Below are 18,825 nucleotides of genomic sequence, written 5' to 3'. Positions count from 1 at the left end.
AGGAAGAAAATGACAAGAGAAGAGAACAGAATATTTAAGCTGGAAGGGGCATACGACCATCATCGAGTCCAGCTGCCTGACCGCTTCGCAGTGCTGACCAACAGCTAAAGCGTGGTTATTAAGGGCATTGTCCAAATGCCCCTTCAACAGTCACAGGCGTGGGGCATCGACCACCTCTCCAGGAAGCCTGTCCAGGGACTGACCACTCAGAAGTGCAAGGAAAAATATGGTCAAGAAAGAAGTCACATCTGGGACGTCCCTTTCCAACAGGATGACCTCACCACGAGCAGGGTAGGAGCAAATGTCCCTTGGTGCATCAGTAAGGAATGGTGAGGAAATTCTGTGCGTTCTTTCTACATCTCTGCAAATTTCATGCAGAGGGAACCAAAAGCCTGTCTGTCGCCTCTCGCATCTCCCCACAGAAATGAGCGTACACAGTACAAATGCCCTTGAGATCGTATGGGCATCCAGCTGAATTGACAGGGACGCCCATCAGCTGTGCCCCGTGCATGGCCACTGAGGGCAGGGACAGCCCCCCGGGCCTCCTGGGCACAGGGGCTGCCTCGGGGCCGGCACCCCAGAGCCCTTCCTCCCAAGGGTGCTGGGTGGGGGTGGGGCTGCGCATGGGGCAATGTGTCACCCCCGTGTTACCCCATGTCACAGCGCCGTCACCCGGCAACGCGCTGTCACAGTGCCCTGGGGGAGTATAAAAGGGGCATCGTCCCAGGTCCCCCTGCCAGAGCTGGCCTGGCACCGGCCTGAAGACACCCGAGAGGGAGCCCTCGAGGGAATCATGGAATTCCCTGGGGGCTGGGGGAGGGAGCCTGGAGCCTGGACAAGGCTGCTGGAGCTTTTCCGCTGCAAGGGCAGCTCCCGGCAGGGCCACGGCCAAAGCCCATCCGATGGGTGGAGATGTTGTTTCAGCCTTCGGGGAACAGACAGCAGCCCCTCAGGAGAGGAGAAGAACCACCCACCCCTGGGGGTGCCCGAGGCTGTCGGGCCTTCTCAGCTGGACAGCGGTGGCAACACCACGGGAACGCCTTCTTGAGGAGCGCCGCAGGGCTCGCCGTCCTCATCCCCGTGGAGCCAGGGGCAGCAGCCGTAAGAAACAAGATGCAGCGGTATTGCCAGGGGTCCCGGAGCTTTGGAGCACCCACTGGTGTCCCATCAGGTGCCAGCAGGAGTCTTGCCCCCTGAGTAGCTCGGGCCGGGGGCATTTGGTCACTCTTGGAAGCCCCTGCGATGGCTCCAGGTCAGAGGGAGAGGCTTGGCATCTCCCGGGAGGCGTGCCTGGCCCGTGGGACGAGGAGGCCGGTCCCGCTCACATGCTCAGGGAACAGCCGATCGCCAGCGCTGCCTGGGGTCAGGAAGGAATTTTCCCCCGGGGCACATTGGCACTGGCCCCCGGGGGTTTTTCGCCTTCCTCTGCAGCACTGAGCGCGACCACTTGTCAGGGCTCCTCGGGTCCCTCGGGCCAGGTCACCGCCTGCTGCTGGTGCCCCGCGAAGGTGGCCTCTCGTGCCCTGCAGCTGGGGGGAGGAAGGCTTTTTTTCCCCCGCGGTGGGCTACCAAGCGTCCCGCCCCGGGGGTTTTTTGCCTGCCTCTGCAGCACCGCGCAGGGCCCCTGGCCAGGGCTCCTTTGGGCCATTCTGGCTGGGTGCCCGCTGCTCGTGCTCCACGAAGGTGGCCCTCGTGCCCCGCATGCGGGGGGAGGAAGCTTTCGGGGCTCCCGGGGAGGGGGGCCCAGTGTGGTCCCCCCAGGAGTTGCTTCTTGTCCTCTGTCGCACCGAGCACAGCCCCTTGTCAGGGCTCCTCCGAGCCCTTTCGGCCAGGTTCTCGCCTGCTGCGCTTGCACCTCCGAGGCACCCCCGTGCCCTGGCGCTCTGGCTCTCTTGCCCATCACAAGCCTTGGCAGGAGCCAGCTCTGCTCTGCCCTCGGCTCCGTTTCCCCAGGGCTTCTCGCTTGTGCAGAACAGCCTCTGCTTGGCAGGGCTCCAGGCTCGCTGCCCCATCAGGAGCTGCCCCTTGTCAGCTCTCCCTGCCTGCAAGGCAAGCGCAGGGCAGGCACGAGGGCGCTTCCCGTGCATCCCTGGCCAAGAAGCACAGCGGCGGAGCACGTTTCCGAAGACAAAAATGTTTGTCGTCACTACGTACCATAATTGGGGCAATACCCCACAGTTCCACGCACCACCTCCTCTTCTTCTTTCATGTGGGGTTGATCCTCATCCCTCACGTTGTCATTCCTCAGCAAACTGGGACTCCTTGGCCTGGGTCCCTGCTGCTACTTTCTGCAGCTCCGTGCCTTTGCCAGACGGCAAGGGATGCTTTTGCAAGCTAAACTGAGGAACGCATCAGCCTGCTCCTGGCTGCACATGCGCATTGTGTCACTGCTTGTGACCATCGGCTCTGAAAGAGATTCAGAACAACAGAAATAAAAATAATAGCCTCTTCCTGCTTGTCAATTTTGTGCTATGTGTCCTTGGGAAGTGTTTCTGGAGCTGAACCCCCCCGGCTTTTCAGCGAAGCAACAGTCCCATTGGTATCTGACTCATGGAGAGTGCAGGCAGTAGAACAGCTCGCTTGGAAAGGACCTACAGCGATCATCTAGTCCCACTGCCTGACCACGCCAGGGCAGACCAAAAGTTAAAACGTGGTATTGAGGACACTGTCCGCATGCCTCAAACGCTGACAGGCGTGGGGCATCACCTGTCTCCCCAGGAAGCCTGTCCCAGGGTCTGACCACCCTCTCACTAAAGAAATGTTTCGTCATGCCAAGTCCAAACCTCCCCTGATGGATGCAGCTTTGAACCATTCCCACACACCCTGGCAGTGGGTTCCAGGGAGCAGAGCTCAGCTCGTCCCTCTCCACCTCCCTCCTCAGGCAGCTGCAGAGAGCGGTGAGGTCGCCCCTCAGCCTCCTTCCTTCCAAACTAGACAAGCCCCATGTCCCCAGCCGCTCCTCAGAGGCCATGCCTTCCAGCCCCTTCACCAGCTTGGGTGCCTCCCTGGGATGCAGACAAGGACCTTCACAGCCTTTATGAATGGTGGGGCCCAGAACCGCACACAGCACTCAAGGTGAGGCTGCACCAGCGCTAAAGACAGCGGGATAACCACGTCTTGTGAGCGGCTGGCTATGCTGTGTTTGATGCACCCCAGGGTGGGGTTTGCCCCCTTGGCTGCCAGGGCACACTGCTGGCTGCTGCTGAGCCTCCTGGCAAACAGCACCTCCAAACCCCTTTGCAACTGCTATTTCTCTGTCCCAGGTGCAGAATCTGGCATTTGTACTTGTTCATTGTCATGCCGTTGGTGAAACTTAGATTCATGAGACTGACTGTCAGTATAAATATTCTCTTATTTTTGTTTACACAGATGGAAACCTTCACCATACCGACGTTTCCCTCTTTGGGGAGCCTACTGAGTTTGAATACTTGAGGAAAGTGCTCTTTGAATATATGATGGGTCGTGAAACTAAGGTATGGAAATTTGTATATATGTTTGACATGTGATTTGGGTTAGAATACAGGTTAAGATCCTTGCACTGTAGATTTGAAGTACCATGTGCTTGTGATTCGTTATATTCTGTTAATTACTGACAGAGGGTTTAATAGGCTTTCATGTTTTTTTTCCCCGAAGAGGCATGATCTGTATCTTAAAAACTTTTTTGGTATACTATTATGATTGGCAGGGGGAAGGGGGGTTGTCATTCTGTCACTGATGTACCTGTGAAGACAAAAGCCTTTATAGGTAGGTGTGTATTTATTGGATAAAGTCCTGTTGTTGGTGAAGCTTAATGTACTGTGAAAGCTGGTACGTACAGTATTAGCGAAAGTGCTCTTTTGATGTCATCTTAACACAAAGATGGTAGGTAACAGGGGGATTAAATAAAAGTTTGTCAGTAGCTCTGAAGATGTTGAAATACCTATTTAATTGTTGCTTAAAAATGTTCCATAGGGCTCCCAAATCTATAAACCTTCTCTAGGTAGTGTTAATTTACTCTTAAAAGTAGTGAAAAAATGCACAGTAGGCTTCTTGTATGTTGCAAGCTTGTGAAATCATTCTTAAGTTGGAATTTTACAAGCTTGTAACAATACTGATGCTTAGAAACTGACCAGGTTCAAAAGGAGTATGTCATAACACAAACATTTTTCTTGGATGGTAAGTGCTATGTGGCTGAATTTTTTCTATTTGTTTTGTTTCTCCTCCTGGAGTTCTTCCATTCTTTCTTGCCCTGCTTTCAACTTGGACTACTATTAAGCAAAGGGGTTTTGTGGCGGTTTCTATGTTAATTAGCATTGTTCTCATTATCCTCTGTACAGAATGAAACTTAGTCTGTGCAGGACATCTTGTTCTTATAGGATTCCTCTTTTTCTTTTTATCCCATTTTTCACTTTGATATTAATTCCTTTTTTATTAAAAATACAAATCCCTGATCCAGAAAACCCAGAATCACTATTTACCTTCTGATCACAAGCCTGTGGCTCATCGGATGACACTCCTACTTTTAAGAACAAACAAGTGAAATCATTGAAGAAAAACACGTACATTACTGGATGTTATGATCTTGAATTGTAAGGGACTTAGACGAGTGAATGCAAAAAAATGTCAGCAATATTTCAGCTTCAAACAAGTCTTGAGACAGCTGCAGATGACTACTGCAGATAACTGATGGACGTAGCAAATTTGCATTCAAGAAAACCTTATCTAAAACATCTTTTTCATGCATTAAGGCTGTTTCTTACTGATCTTCAAAACATTACTATACGTGCCTCAAAACTTTGGATTATCTAGTTGTGAGGATATTCTTTTTCCCTTTTAACAGTGATGTACTAAAATTTGCACTTGATTTCTTCAATAACAGCAACAAACAGCAATCAGTGTTAAACTAAGTTGACTTTAGCTCTCTTCTGTCTGTGCATAATCAAATGCTTTGATTAAAAGCTTTGTGAATAAATACGTATAACAAAATTTATGGTTTTATGCATTTATATTTACGTATGTGTTTGTAGACATAGATATGTGATTATTTACCCTGGAGATTACATTGTATTTAACCAGAAGATGCCATCGCAACATTGCCTGCACACTGGCTCCTAAAAAGCAATGAATACTGGGAGGAGAAAAAATAAATCAGAAAAGATAACATTCCTATGATAACTTGAGAAGACATTGTTTGACAGTTGATGTGATTGAAAAGGGAAGTGTATATTTAAGCAAACAACCAGCAGAAATAATTGTCAAAGGACTGCAGTGTTTAGCTTTGGGAAGTTAAATGTAGATAGTTAAGGGAGAATGACAAGTGTTGTTCAAATTGAATGTGTTTGTATTTCTCTCTATTGTATGTTTATACTAATTTGATTACCTCTTAGCAATTTTTAATTGGTATTGTCTAGTCCTCTATTATTAGATGGTCAAGGTTGTAGCTGAACTGGTATTTACTAGTGGAAAATTAAAATGGAATGAAGGCTGGCATTTTTACTAAATATGAAGATACTTTGGTCTCTTCACTTTTGCTTCAATAAGTACTTCCCAGCTGACTTCATCTGCTGGTTTTCTTTCAACCATTAGATGTGTTGCTGGAAGACACTGAGCTTAGTGTCTGCTCTCATAGGGATTGTATAATATAATCACAAAATTTACTGAGTTGTGTCTTGAAAACTGGTTTCATGCTGCTACACTGGAAAATCATGAGCAATGACAATGTGATCGATAAAATCAATACACAATCTAAGTGTGTTAGTAAAGTATTAACATACATTTTTTACTTTTTCCACAACACAGTCCTCAAGTTAAGAGGTCTGTATCAAGATTTACCTCCTCAGCACAGACATACCTTTCTCTCAGCTTTTGCTTTCTTGGACCAGACAAAGCAAATTTTTCTAATTTTCTCTTGTAATATCATTCAGGTGGCCTTTCTCTGTGCATTTCTCCCTTTATGGTGCAAATTATATGCCATGTCTTGAAGGTGGTTCAGCATTGGAGTTAGTGATCTCTATAGACATAATTTTTCCTTTATTGAACATAGTTCAGAAGAATCTGTGCAAACTGTCTAGGGTGGATTGCCATTTATGCAGCCTGGTAAATTATCCTGGGATTGTATTAAGTAGAGACATTAATGAATGTATCAGTTGTATTACAGCAGTAGAGGCAGAGGAGAAATGTTGATAGTGGCTCGGTATTTAAAAGTCAGGAATTCTGGTCCTAATGTGTAACCTGCCCTATCACATCCTTTGTAAACTGTTTGACCACGGTGTGCATGTCTTCACTGGGGGATTTTACGGGCTTGCCCTCCCATTCAACTTTTTATTTTTTGCCTCTTCCTTGACAGGATATATGAAATGAGATTGCCAGCTTTTTTCTAAGCATGCACTTTATTCAGAATGTTTGAACCTGGAATGGTATATACACTACCAGGTGAAAGAAAACAATATTTTCTACAGACACGTGAACAGTTTTACTGTCCAGCTGTACTGCATACTGAATCTTAAGTCTCACAGAAATCCTAGATGCTGTACTTGTAAATTCACTGTGCTGTTTGGAGGTGCTCATTGTGCTCTGTGGCCAGAAAATCAGTCCAAGTTTTGTATGTCTGTAGTAAATGTGTGTGTTGATACAGCTAGGTGCGTGGAACAATATAATGGAATACATGTGTCGGAAATCGTAAATTTATGCAGATCTTTTTCTGGCACCTTGACACGCTCTTGTGCATTGCAGAAAAACAAGGGGTATAAAACAAAAGGTAAAACTTTGATTTTGGAGTTTCTGCCTTTGACCAGCAGATCTTGAATTGTGAAGGGGGCTGATCATTGTCATTGTAAAAATATTATTTTCAGAGATTTCATATTTAAACACATCAACCTCGTAGAAAGAAATGGGAATGCCAACTCATCTCTTAAAGCAGAACTAGTTGTTACGTTTGGGAAAGCCCTAGGGTCTTTCCATAGGTAGATACGGAGATGCACAGAAAGGAACGTATGTGTGTCTACTCACAGACTTAAAGAGTTATTAGGGATTTTTTAGTGGCAGAATAGACTATTAGAGTGATAAGGTCAGCCTATATTAAACATAATATCCTAAGTTCTGCGATCCTTGTAACTTTGATTTATAACTATGCAACTGTGAATAGTGTTGAATAATTCTGCTTCAGAAATCTCCCTTGTGACATCAAAAACTTGGAGAATTTCAAGTCATTGCTAGTGATAAATTACAAAATCGATGTTTTCAGGAAAGAAGGTTTTAGATAGCCCCTATTTAAGTTGGCACTTACATATCTATGCTTTCACGGAGTACCTGCAAGTGTTAGCTGGTTTTTTCTTTAAAATTTGCATGCCATTGTGTCCTGTAGGAAATGGTTGAGAGGACTTCCTTGATAACACTGTCAAAATGAGTTTGAATAGATTGTAAGCTCAGTGCTTTCTAATTGTTTAGCCCTAAATAAATGTGATGAGGCTTTTGGCAAAAGAAGTTATTAAAGTGTGATGTTAGTCTGTAGCATTGAGCACATTCCTTTGTATATCTGGGAACTGCAGTAGAGGCACTTCCTACTTAATTATAGGAACTATTGGTACGTTAATGTTTTTGAGCTGAAAGTGTTCAACGGGGTTTAGTTTCTTTTGCTTTCACTTGGTTTCTATCCCTAATTAATTGATACACTAAAACAATTGTTGCACATTAAAGCTTTACCTCTCCATTTTAAGCTGCAGTCATTTTTGTCCTAGGACTGCTTTGTTGCTGCGGCCTCCCTCTTCATTCCACATGTGAGACTGGTAATAAACAGCAGACACTGAGAGGAGCAATCTTATCTCATCCACATTCTTTAAGAGCAGCAGTTACTGCTTTTGTAGCAATCACCTTGGTGCTGAGCTGCACTGCAGTTGTTTGACCTTTCCTGCAAAAGTCACCTGGACCTTGTTTTGTGCCTTTTGGAGTTTCCCACTCATCTGTTTATAAAATGGAAATAATAATCATTGCCTGTTTTGCACAGAGATTTGTTACTCTTGCATCTTCTGTCTGAAGATGTTTAAATGTTCACTATTTAAATACGGGGTTACTGTATACCCGCTAAAAATATTTACACAACTGGAGTTCCACATCTGACATTTAGATCCACTTTCTCAGTGTTTCATTTCTTTACAAAACATTCAGATGGTGCAAATATAGTTGAATCCGTATAGTTGAATCGCTCTCGGGTGCCATTCACCTGAAATGTGCTTTTCAGAAAGGCCACGCTGAGAACAAATGTGGTAGGAGCAGTATTTGTAACAGCACATTGTCTTATTAATGGACCAGTTGTTAGAGCATGGATAACACAGAGCTTACAACTTACATAGTCTTACAGTAGCTGGAGTTTGAGACAATGTGAAATGAAGACGCTTCATGGTTTTCATGTAATTTGCATAATGTCATGCATATACAATGTAATTACTCATTTGACATTACTGAAAATAGTATCCAGTCGTCTTAAATGAAATGTGTTTTAAAATATTACAAAGCATTTTAGTGCGTTGTATTACTTAAAGAATACCTGTTTCTTTTTAGACAATGGCCAAGGTTATAACAACAGTGCTGAAATTCCCAGCAGATCAGACTCAGAAGATACTAGAACGAGAAGATGCTCGACCGTTGGTAAGTCATATAAGTAAACCAAATTTATGCAAGAGGTTAGGTTGCAAGAATAAGGAAATAGAAACTTTCTTTTAAGTCTGCTTTTCTCTGTGTCCACATTCAAGAGAACTCCTTTTCTTCCTCCTTTCCTCTTCTTCAGTGGGATGTTAAATTCCAGCTGTAGGTTTGAGTATATAGCAAAAATGAGAAAAAAAGCAAGCATATTTTCTTAACTAGTATTTCTTATCATCATTGAAGCTATGTTTCTGATAACTGTGCATACAACAGCACAAAGCAGGTTCAGTTGTCACTGCTATTCTGCAGATTCATTTTCTAATCAAAAAATGAATCTGACACAAAATTAGTTTCTTAAATTCAGAAGTTTCTGTGGAGTCATACCAGTTTTCTTGAAAAATATCTCGAGATGTTTTTCAGCCATGAGATAAAATCTGTGGCAAAACTAAGAGCCATTTGGCTTGTAGAATAGAAAACTGATTACCTCAGTCACCTGGGATACGTGTGTTTGAAGTGGGATATGTACACTTTATGTCTTAAGTGACTATCCTAACAAGATTGGGGGTTTGTGGTTGTGTTTTTTAAGAGCCTGCTTTATTTTTGTACTTAAAAAACATCAAAATACATCAGGTTCAGTCTGGGTCAGAACAGGTCAAAAAAAAGTGTCTTAAGGACTTTGGTTTTGTTTCAATACACTTCTTATTATGTGACAGTTGCTTGTTATTTACCAGCTGGTCTATTTACCAGAAAGGCGAATTTGTGTTTGAGAAGCGGACCCAAAAGAGAGGAAGAATATACAAGTACAAACATTTCTTTGGTATTACTATTTTATGTATTGGAGCTATTTTTCATTAAGGTAAAAACTGCAATAATAGTCTTCTCTACATTGTATCTGGAGTCAAATCCCTCTCTTTGTGGGTCAGCTGAGTGAAATATGTAGGAATTAAAGTGAGAGGAAGAATTGTGTTCTATTTCTTTCACTGGCCTTGAATATATATTTATTTAGCACTTGCAGAAACAGAATAAAATAAAAATTCTTACATTTCAGCTGAAGTGGTTACATTAAAGTCCTTTTGATCCATTGTAACAAATTTAAAAAAAAAAAAATCTATTTCTTCCGCTTGAAATACCAGCTTTGAGGAAAGTGTTAAAAGTTCAGTGTTTCCCTGTACACTCAGTCAGTTTGAGTGTCTTGCAATCTTAAATATTTAAAATAATTTTAGAATTATATAAATGCTGATAGTACTGCAGCTCCAATAACTGTCATGCATCCCAGACATGATTTTCTGTTGATGCTCTCTCTTTCTGACCTTCAAGTAGAAAGCTGGTGCCTTTTTTTTGGTTTGTTTTTTTTAAAAGGCAAGCTAGAATACTATCTAGGAAACATTTTAAGTTCTCTGTTGGCCAAAAGTGAGGTTAGAGAGGTGGACCTTATTTTGCAGTCTCTTCAGCTTACTGATATTTTAAACCTGGTCTTCCTAAAGCAGACATTCACAATTTCTGATACTAAATAAAATTCAAATTCATCCAACAAATTTTGGTCCTTGATATTTAAATTTTGGCTACAAGATACAGTGACATTTTTGCAGGCTGCAAGTGCTTTGATTGTTAAGAGTATTGTCATTCAAAGAGCTTCATGTCCTGATGGAAAACTTCTTGGGTTTCACGTAGCAGTCCTTTCCTGGCTCAGCTCTAGCCTAGGAATTTTCTCCTTTTGAAATCCACAAAGAGATTACATTGGACTTCTAATGGAAACTGAAATAATAGGGCATATTATGGAAGTTTTAGTAGTATTTTTTTTCTTTGCTTTCAAAGTTACAAAGTTTGTTTACTGAAGCACAAATTATTTTGGGGGCGATTGTTTTGTAATTCTCTTCAGGAGTAAAAAGTTGGAGGGATCTTCATAAACTATTCAGTCAAAAAATATGCTTGATTTTTGGTTTTTACTAACATGGCAGTAGTGTATCTCCATGCTTAGTACTGAAGCGATGCTGATGTTTGAAAATATCCAGTATTTAGATCTCATGAGCAATAAAGTTCTGAACTACAATTTAAATATGCTTTGTCAACATAAATCTTTGTTGTTTCTGTATTTTAGTTTATAGCCAAAACATCTATAACTAATATTGTGTAAATTGTTCATTGACTAAATGTGTGTAGTACTAAGTATCTGTGAGTAACTGTTTACCCTCTTAGTGGGCATATGTTTAACAGGTTTTTGAAAACTTTTTAACCAATCCATAGGTCAATACATTGATCTAGCACGTTTATCACCTTCACTAATCTAGCATTTATTACGTAGTTATTGTGATCTAACTACAGCAGTCTCATCCATAGGCAGTAGATGTCCACAGAGTTCTCATCTACACTGTTAACCAAGTAGTCCAATAAGCTGTTTTCTTCCTGGCTTTGTAGTTTGCCTCACCTCGCAGTGGTATCTTCTGAATATCCCATCAGTCTGTGCTTAGTTAGCATGTGGGTGAGTGAAGCCTAATACATACTTGTTTTATTTAAAGATTAAACTTGTAGTCTGAGATTAATTGTTCTTCTGCCTTTTTTTTTCTTGCCTGCTTCTTTTTGTTTAAAAAAAATAAATTTTTTTGTTCTGCATGTGTATGATAACTTTGTCCTACTCTTAATCATGTTTTGTTTTAAAAAGCCAAGTTTAAAAATGGTAAACAAATTTCAAAGATTCAAAACCAATCTTTCAGAGTTATAAGCATAATTTCAAATGTTGGTTGAGCTACAGAGATTATTTTTTTTTGGTAGGAAAAAAAACAAATCAGATTTTAAATCAATTAATATGTAATTGAATTTTATTGTGCTTGGCTTTGTTTTGTCTTTTTTCACTTTCTGGGCATCTTTTTTGAATAAGCAAATAAATCATATTTATGGGACATACATACTGTATTGCCTGAAATGAATTATTATATCTAAAACATAAGAGAACGGATTATTCTAATAAACAATTGATGAAATATTTTTTTAGAGGAATTTGGGTATGGTTGCATTTAAACATCAGTACCTTTCCAAATCATAGTATGTGGTATCAAGAGAAGCTAGAGCAGAGAGATCAGGAAGAAAAATGTGGGGAGCTTTACACACTCAGTTTATTGTGTGCTTTTTCAGGTTTTATTAAGCTACTTCCATTATGAATCTGTAACGCTATTTGTAGCATTACAGAAAAGAAACAGCTGATTTAGGCCTAAAGATGCAGGTTGCATCAGACTAGCCGAGCTAAACAAGCAACACACGAGCAGCAGCAGTTGAGAGAGGAGGGCTGTGGAAATACAAAGGTAAAACTTGATAAGTTTATAAAAAACTTGATAATTTGAGTCATTAGTGGTGCATGATATAAACTCTTCAGATGAATTCTACAGGGGTAAGGTCAGCCCAGCTTTCCTTTTCCTGCTTTGCAACTGGAAACCTTTGCACAGTTGCCGGGAAGCGATTCAGGGGGTGTTAAGCAATCGCTGTCTGTCAGCTGAAATGCCATGCGGTCGGCACGCACCACTGCTGGGGCAAAATGGAGCAAAATGGATTAACTGTGGTGGTTTCCATTGCCGGTTATCACGATGCAGTAGACAGGCTATCTTTCTCTCTTGCAGCCATGCAAATTTAGCCTTCAGTACAGAATAATATCTGTTTCAAAGGAAAAAATCTCCTCATCTTAGCAAGCAGTCATGGTTTCCACTTGATTTTGTGTTCTTTTGAACTTTTGAATACAATAGCAGATGCACTTTATTGCACTTAAAGCGCAATAGAGTTTGGACTGTTTGCCTCCTAGCCTTGATCACTTCTTGACAAAATCAGCAACTGTTTTTTCTAGCCCTCTGTTCAAAATAAGTGAACTGTTGGTAATGATAGGGCAAAGCTATTTACAACACTGTTGCAAAAAGCATGTTTGGAACTTAAGTTTGCGTCATGCTGTCTGTAGTGCTCGTGTAAAAAGTTCAGGTGTTCTCAGCTGCATTTGAAACATATCACAGAAGGGCTTGATTTTGACCCTAATGTCAGCTGTTTCCTGTTACACTTTCATAACTTAAGCTAATATGTATGGAAACCTCCGACTTCATTATTGGATTGTAGTTTCTTACTGTATCCCAAATATTTTTGGTGACTTATGTCAGTAGATAGTCAGCAAATGGGATAATATTCTTGCATGTATATAACTGAGAAATTTAGATTATGCTGACTTCAAAGCAGTAAGTATTTGCCTGGTAGAGGAGGCTTTTTGTTAGCCCCAGAATTTTACTTCATCGTTTCAGTTTTGATGATAAGCCTCAGGCAGAGAGGACATTGTTGTTTTTCATTGGGTTAAGATGCAACAGTATGGTAGACTGTCTATTTCCAGTGAGACTCTGGACTGTTTTTCTACAGATTATTTTATTTTCATCACAGTTTCTCAACTGTTTTGCAGATACTGGAATGGAATTACTTGCTCAAAATCAGTTAATAATTTGGCAATTTGACTTAGCTGAAATTCTCCATCTCCTATTCCTATCAATAAACAGTAATGTCGTCATGATTTTAATATTAAATGCTTCTAAGTTGCTCTCAATAATGTCACATTTGTTCATTTGTTCTAACTTTTCCTTCTTCCAGTCATGGCTACGACCATCTTGAAGAAATTGCGATGAGAATGTCTCATGACACTGCTGCTTAGAAGTATGTTTATATCTCTGTTGTTGTCCCTTGAGAAGGGACAAGAAGAAAAGCTGTTATTCACGGTCACAAATGGAATAGCAAGAACCAAAACTCAGTGACACCTTTGGACCATGAATATAGATAAAACTGCCTTGACAAGAAACGCTAATCAGGGGTTATTTGGTGATGAGTCTTTTTTTCTCTTCTATTGAACACTGTCTTCTATTTTGTGTTAAAGGTTATTTTTTTAAAGGAGAGAAAAGACTTTATCCTAGGAAGGAATTGCCCACTACTGTATCTCTATACAGGCTTTACTGGGTGTTTTTTAAGAGTTGAAATAAATGGTTTGTTTCTTCTATTTATTTTTTTATTTTTGAATGAATTGTGCAATACATTTTTGGATGGGTAGCGGTTGAGGTGATTTTCCTGATGAACTAGGCACTCTTGATGACTACTCTTTCCCAATCTGATCTTACGATTGTTTGCTAAAGGTCACTTCTATATGCTTTTGCCTACAATAAATCCAAATTGCAGTACCTCATTTGTTTACTCCTAGCTTTTGTACTTATATTTTCTGGATAAAAAGTACGTTACTGTAAATTGTAAATACTTAATACATAACTGTATCATATGCTGATCTGTGACTGTTGACAGGACTAATCTGACAAGAGCTGAGATGAAATAAAGTTTATTTACTGTATAATTTTGGAACTTCCTTGGGGTGACTTTTTCTTTTGAACGGATCCACCGGTTTTGTTCTTATTCCTGTTTGAGACATCCTTTGCTGAGAAATTTCCAGGCTGAAATCCCTCTCATAAGAAGAGCTATTCAGGTACATCGAACTGTAAGAAGTCAGTGGAGACCTTCAAATTTTCAAGTGGTCACAACCTGTGGAACAGACACATGGTGAGCTGAAAAGCTGGTGTGAGAATATAGCGAGTAGGGAAGTTTGCGTTGTAAAAGTTTTGAATTATCTATTTTTGTTCTTTTAAGTAATGCCTGCCTGGTCATTTTGGCATGTAAGTTGTGTTCCTCTGAAGCGATATGCAAGTATGGATGAACTGAACTCGTTCTCCACCTACTTTGATATTTATCAATAACTGTCATCTGTACTGCATGTGCTCGTTTGCCAGGATGGTTCAAGGTGATCAGTCCTCCATGAAGGTAAGTTTTAGAAGTTTTATAGGAGCAGCAATCCTCTGAATAGCTCATCTCTGAACATAAGCAGGCTGCCTAAATATACTGCCTGCCTGAAAGATTCTTCTGCATACTGTTAGGAGGTGTTAGTTGCAGATAATGTCAGGCCTAGAACCTTCATCCTGCTACAAGGATGCTCAGTCTGTTCCTCTGGGTGCTGTCCTGTTAGCCAAGGATAATAGGGGGTCCTCCTGACTGCAGAAGCAGGTTTGGCTTGTGTGCAGTGGTCCAGAGTGACAGATTTGATTTGTTGTCCAGCTTCAGCTCTTGTGCCCAAGGGCACTACCCGGAATTTTCTGTTTCTGTGTACCCCATTTCAGTATTTCTCACACAGTTGTCTAGATAATCTTAGCTTCCTCCTGTGATATTTGCGATTACCTCAACGTTGTTGGCATTTCAAGACTCTGCATCCCCAGTATTCACTTCTGATCACCTATGGAGTTCAGCCTTTTCTGCATAACTCTCCCATAACTGCTAATCTTTCCCCCATAACCATCTGTTAGATCCAGCAATTCCTCATAAACAACACTGCCCTTTTTAGCAGCTTCTCAGACTGTTCCCTGTCAAGTTCAGCTATTTCTCTTGTCATGTCCAGTGGTTTTCCATGTCCTGTCCAGTTAGTTTACCCTCAGGTCAGGGCACAGAGAGCAGCCTAATATTAGTGACTCCAAAACAATAAGTACACGCCAGTGACATGTAGGATGTTTGATACCGTTGGGTTTTATTTTGGTTTGGGGGTATTTTTTGGGGTTGGAGGGCAGAGGCGGGTTGGGTGGATGGGTCCCAAATGGGCTGGGATTCACCTTTTTTGTCATCTGCAGGAAAAGAAATAAAAAACCTGATTTTTTTTTTTTTGTGCAGTTTTGTATCCTAATGAAGCTGGGAGAAGGTGCAACAATTTGAGTGCTCTAGGGTCTATTCTGGCTGCTAGCTGTCTCAAGAATACGTCTGGTTTTAAATTACTGCTCGTGATCTGAAGGGACATGGCTTGCCTTTGATAGTTAAGGGTCCAGAGTTACATCTTTATTTCCCACTGCCTTGTCTCTGGCAAAATCTTGCCATTTTTTTGCTGCTTTATTATTTGTAGCTTTGGGAGGGTTTAGGTGAGTTTTTTTCTGAGCTCTTTCCATTTATCAAACATCAAATGTATTGTATTTGGTTTAAAAGACCGATACTCTTCGTAATGGTTTCACTTACGAGACCTCTTTACTTCTGTTGCGGAGCAGGATGGCATCCTCCGGCGTGCTGCCTGACACAGCCGCAGCCTGGACCAGACTTGACATGGGTGCATTTGGCTCTGAAAAATGCATGTTCCTTTCGTGCCTGGCTGAGGATTTGTAGGACTTTGCTATCACTGTCATTACAGCAATCTAAAACATGATTTGAGTTTCAGGTTTCCACGTATGGTATATGTTGTCTTAGGCTTTGGGAAATTAAATACAGGGATCTGTTATTTTGACAGTATCACTATGATTGCTTACAGTTCTCTTGTCCTCACAAATAGGCTATTTTTCACGTTTTCTGGTTTTGTTCTTTTCCCTCTCCATGAAAGATACTACTTACAGACTGTTCTTTGTCAAGCGTGACCTAAGTCCAGCAGAGCAAACTGGAATAATCTGTGTAATACTCATACAACATTGGATGGAGTAAGTATTTTTTTTTCCCTTAAGTGACCTAAAAAAGAATGCAAGGGGAATTATAGAGTTATCTTTGATTCTTTATTTTAAGCTAAAATCAGATAACCACTCCCCAAATTCACTTTTTGAAAAAAATATTTTTTTTCTCTTCCATATATAACTCATAGGCAATCGCATAACTATTCCTTAACATAATGGGAAAGTGTGTTAAGTACAAGAGTTTTTTCAGACTGAAATTTTAACTGCTGCTAGATTTTTTTTTAAAGAGAATATATAAATAAGACATTGTTTTAGAGTTTAAATAAAGGAAATTAGTTAGGGTGAGAGCAGGAAAATGAAAGCTTCACTTTGACTAGTGATTTTTGTTGTTGGAGTGTCATAGAATAATGCAAGTAGTGCCAGTGTGACTATAAACTAATACACTCCAGGCCACAAATATTTCTGATTATAAAATAGCCTTGTTTAGACACATGTAGCTAAAAGCCAAAGGCTGTGTCAACGTTTTGGCTGCCTTTTTAGCAAAGGTTGGAGGATCCCAAGCTTGTTCAGATCAGATTGTTACATTCTTTTGCAGCAGCATCTTTTATTTGGACTATGTTGAACTTTCCCCTAGTCTGAGATGCAGTGTACATCGTATTTATCATTTTATGGACTCATACACACATGCATAGAAAAAAAGTGTGGATATAAAGATAAGACTTCAGATGTTTATCAAGCGTCCTCTAGTGTCCTAAGGATTAAACATTGTGAATTTAAATGAAAAATACCTGTATTATTTCAGTGTCTATGCTGATGTTTATTGGCAACATACTATGTCAAACATTTTATGAAACGTTATCTGTAAATCCATCCAACTTCCAGTTCTGCCATTTATGGTCCCTCTTTCTGTAAGCTATACTAAAATGTGTTTTCTCTCCTACATAGTATGTGGCATCTGGTTCTCTCCTCTAAAATAAGGATTCCAGATTCTCCGAAAAGTAGGGTGAATACTGAGATGATTGATTTCATTTTGTAAGTCTTGCATACAATCTTATTGTCCATCCATGTGTGCTACGGAAAATATTTATTTTCCCTCTATGGAGTTTGTTAAATAGAGAAATTTGGTTTTCATTTGCACATCAGGATGATCAAAAACTGGCAGCCTCTCCTCAGTGCGTGGAATATCCAGACGCAGCTATATAAGAATCCTCATGGCTGTTCCTAGACACTGGTCTTCAAAAGCATTGCTAGCGTGGAATTTTCAAACTCTTATTTGGTTGTGTATATTCATAATGCTGCAAACTAGAGATGCTAGAACAGAAGTAGGCATGAAGTTGCATGTTATTGCACATTGTGTCTATGATCTAGGAGATGCCACCTTTAATACTTTCTTCTCTCACAGGCTCCCGGTTACACCAGTTCTAGTCTTCCTTTGTTAACACTGAGTTCATTTCTCGGATGTGTTACAGTGATCTCGAAGGCATGTTGACTCCAAGTAACATGTCTCTAGAGATTTTTTTCAGTTGTAGAACCGTGACAGCTATTATGTCATGCAGTTGCCGCTTAATACCAGGTGACATTTCAGAGGAGCGGTGATTAAGCCCGCGGTAACACCGTGTTACCTGACGGCCCTGCGTGCACATCACGGTGCAGCAGCGGGCAGTGATGGAGGTACAGGTGCGGTGCAGACATCTGCTCTAACACTTGACTTGCCTCTCTTGGTTGCAGCTTCCAGAACAGCCCAGGTCCCGTCATCACCTGGGGGCCCTTGGGCAAAAGGACGAGGTGGTGGGTTTCTAATGAGGCGCCTTGCTGTGAGCAGATCCGCTTTGGTTTGGCAGGTACAGAGACCAAGGCCCGCGCGGCCCTGGGGGCTGAGCAGGACCAGGGTGTGGGGGGCACCCTGGGGGCTGATGTCAGAGCAGGTTGGCACACCTGCGGCACCGACATCTCTGCCTGCTGAGCTGTACCAGCCTCTCTTTGTGGCTGGAAGGCTTGAATTTCCAGCATTTCTGTAAGCGTTTAACTTCACCGAAAGGAAAAGGGATGAATAGCAGAGTGTATGCTGTAATCTTTGCCACTGTTTATATTTTGGAAACTTCAGTGGTCCAAGAAAGTATTTAGCCTTCTTGTTTAGATCTGTGATTCCTACTTGTTATAGTGCTGATGTCTGCAAGAAAAATAGCTGTTGAATTTAGCTGCATTAAGCATCGTCCAGCTTTATTGGAGCAGGGGAAGCACTTAGACAGTTTCTAACTTGGTTGAGGCGGTAGTATATCTTTTGCAAATTAATCAAAATGATCAAACAAACAGCACGTATGAATTTAGAACAGGCTTCTCTCTGTGCAGCCAACATGACATGAGCTCTGTGGTTCCTGAACTGTAAGTTCCTGGTTCTGCCGAGTCCTGCCAGTCTTTCTCACTCAAGCCACAAGCTCTGGAGAAACAGCTGAAATGGGAAACTAAGAATGAGTATCTAAATGAGGAAAGAAGTAGGTACAGAGTAGTTATTTGAGATTTAAGGTTCATCATGGCAGATCAGATGAGAAGTATTAAATATATTTCTGGCTTTGTGCTGAAGTTGTGAGTTTACCACGTTGGCTGTGTCTCTGACCAACGCTGTGGCTGCTCTCGCAGCTGATCACCCATTGTGGGAGGGGGTAGAAGCCATCGGTTGTGAGCAGGCACAAGCTGCCCAGAAGCAGACCTCCCCACTGGCCATGAGATTGTGTGCTCCAAGACGTGAGAA

General features: G+C 41.6%; 1 protein-coding gene across 7 annotated transcripts in view; it reads left to right on the top strand.

Moving 5' to 3' along the window:
• The window catches only part of GOLGA4 (golgin A4), a 95,507-nt gene extending 81,541 nt beyond the window's left edge, over positions 1–13,966 (top strand). For 4 of the 7 annotated variants that reach the window (XM_056334664.1, XM_056334663.1, XM_056334661.1 and 1 more), the window contains 3 exons: positions 3,370–3,473; positions 8,536–8,622; positions 10,954–11,084. In XM_056334664.1, coding sequence (XP_056190639.1) covers positions 3,370–3,473; positions 8,536–8,622; positions 10,954–11,007 — 245 coding nt within the window. In that variant the 3' untranslated portion in view covers positions 11,008–11,084. Of the gene's footprint in view, positions 1–3,369; positions 3,474–8,535; positions 8,623–10,953; positions 11,096–13,221 lie in introns of those variants that run through there. The other 3 variants (XM_056334660.1, XM_056334659.1, XM_056334665.1) reach the window with 3 other exon arrangements.
• Positions 13,967–18,825: the final 4,859 nt, after the last annotated feature.

This window comes from Falco biarmicus, chromosome 4, assembly GCF_023638135.1.
Source record: "Falco biarmicus isolate bFalBia1 chromosome 4, bFalBia1.pri, whole genome shotgun sequence".
Lineage (NCBI taxonomy): Eukaryota > Metazoa > Chordata > Aves > Falconiformes > Falconidae > Falco > Falco biarmicus.
This window is presented reverse-complemented; position numbering and strand designations above follow the sequence as displayed.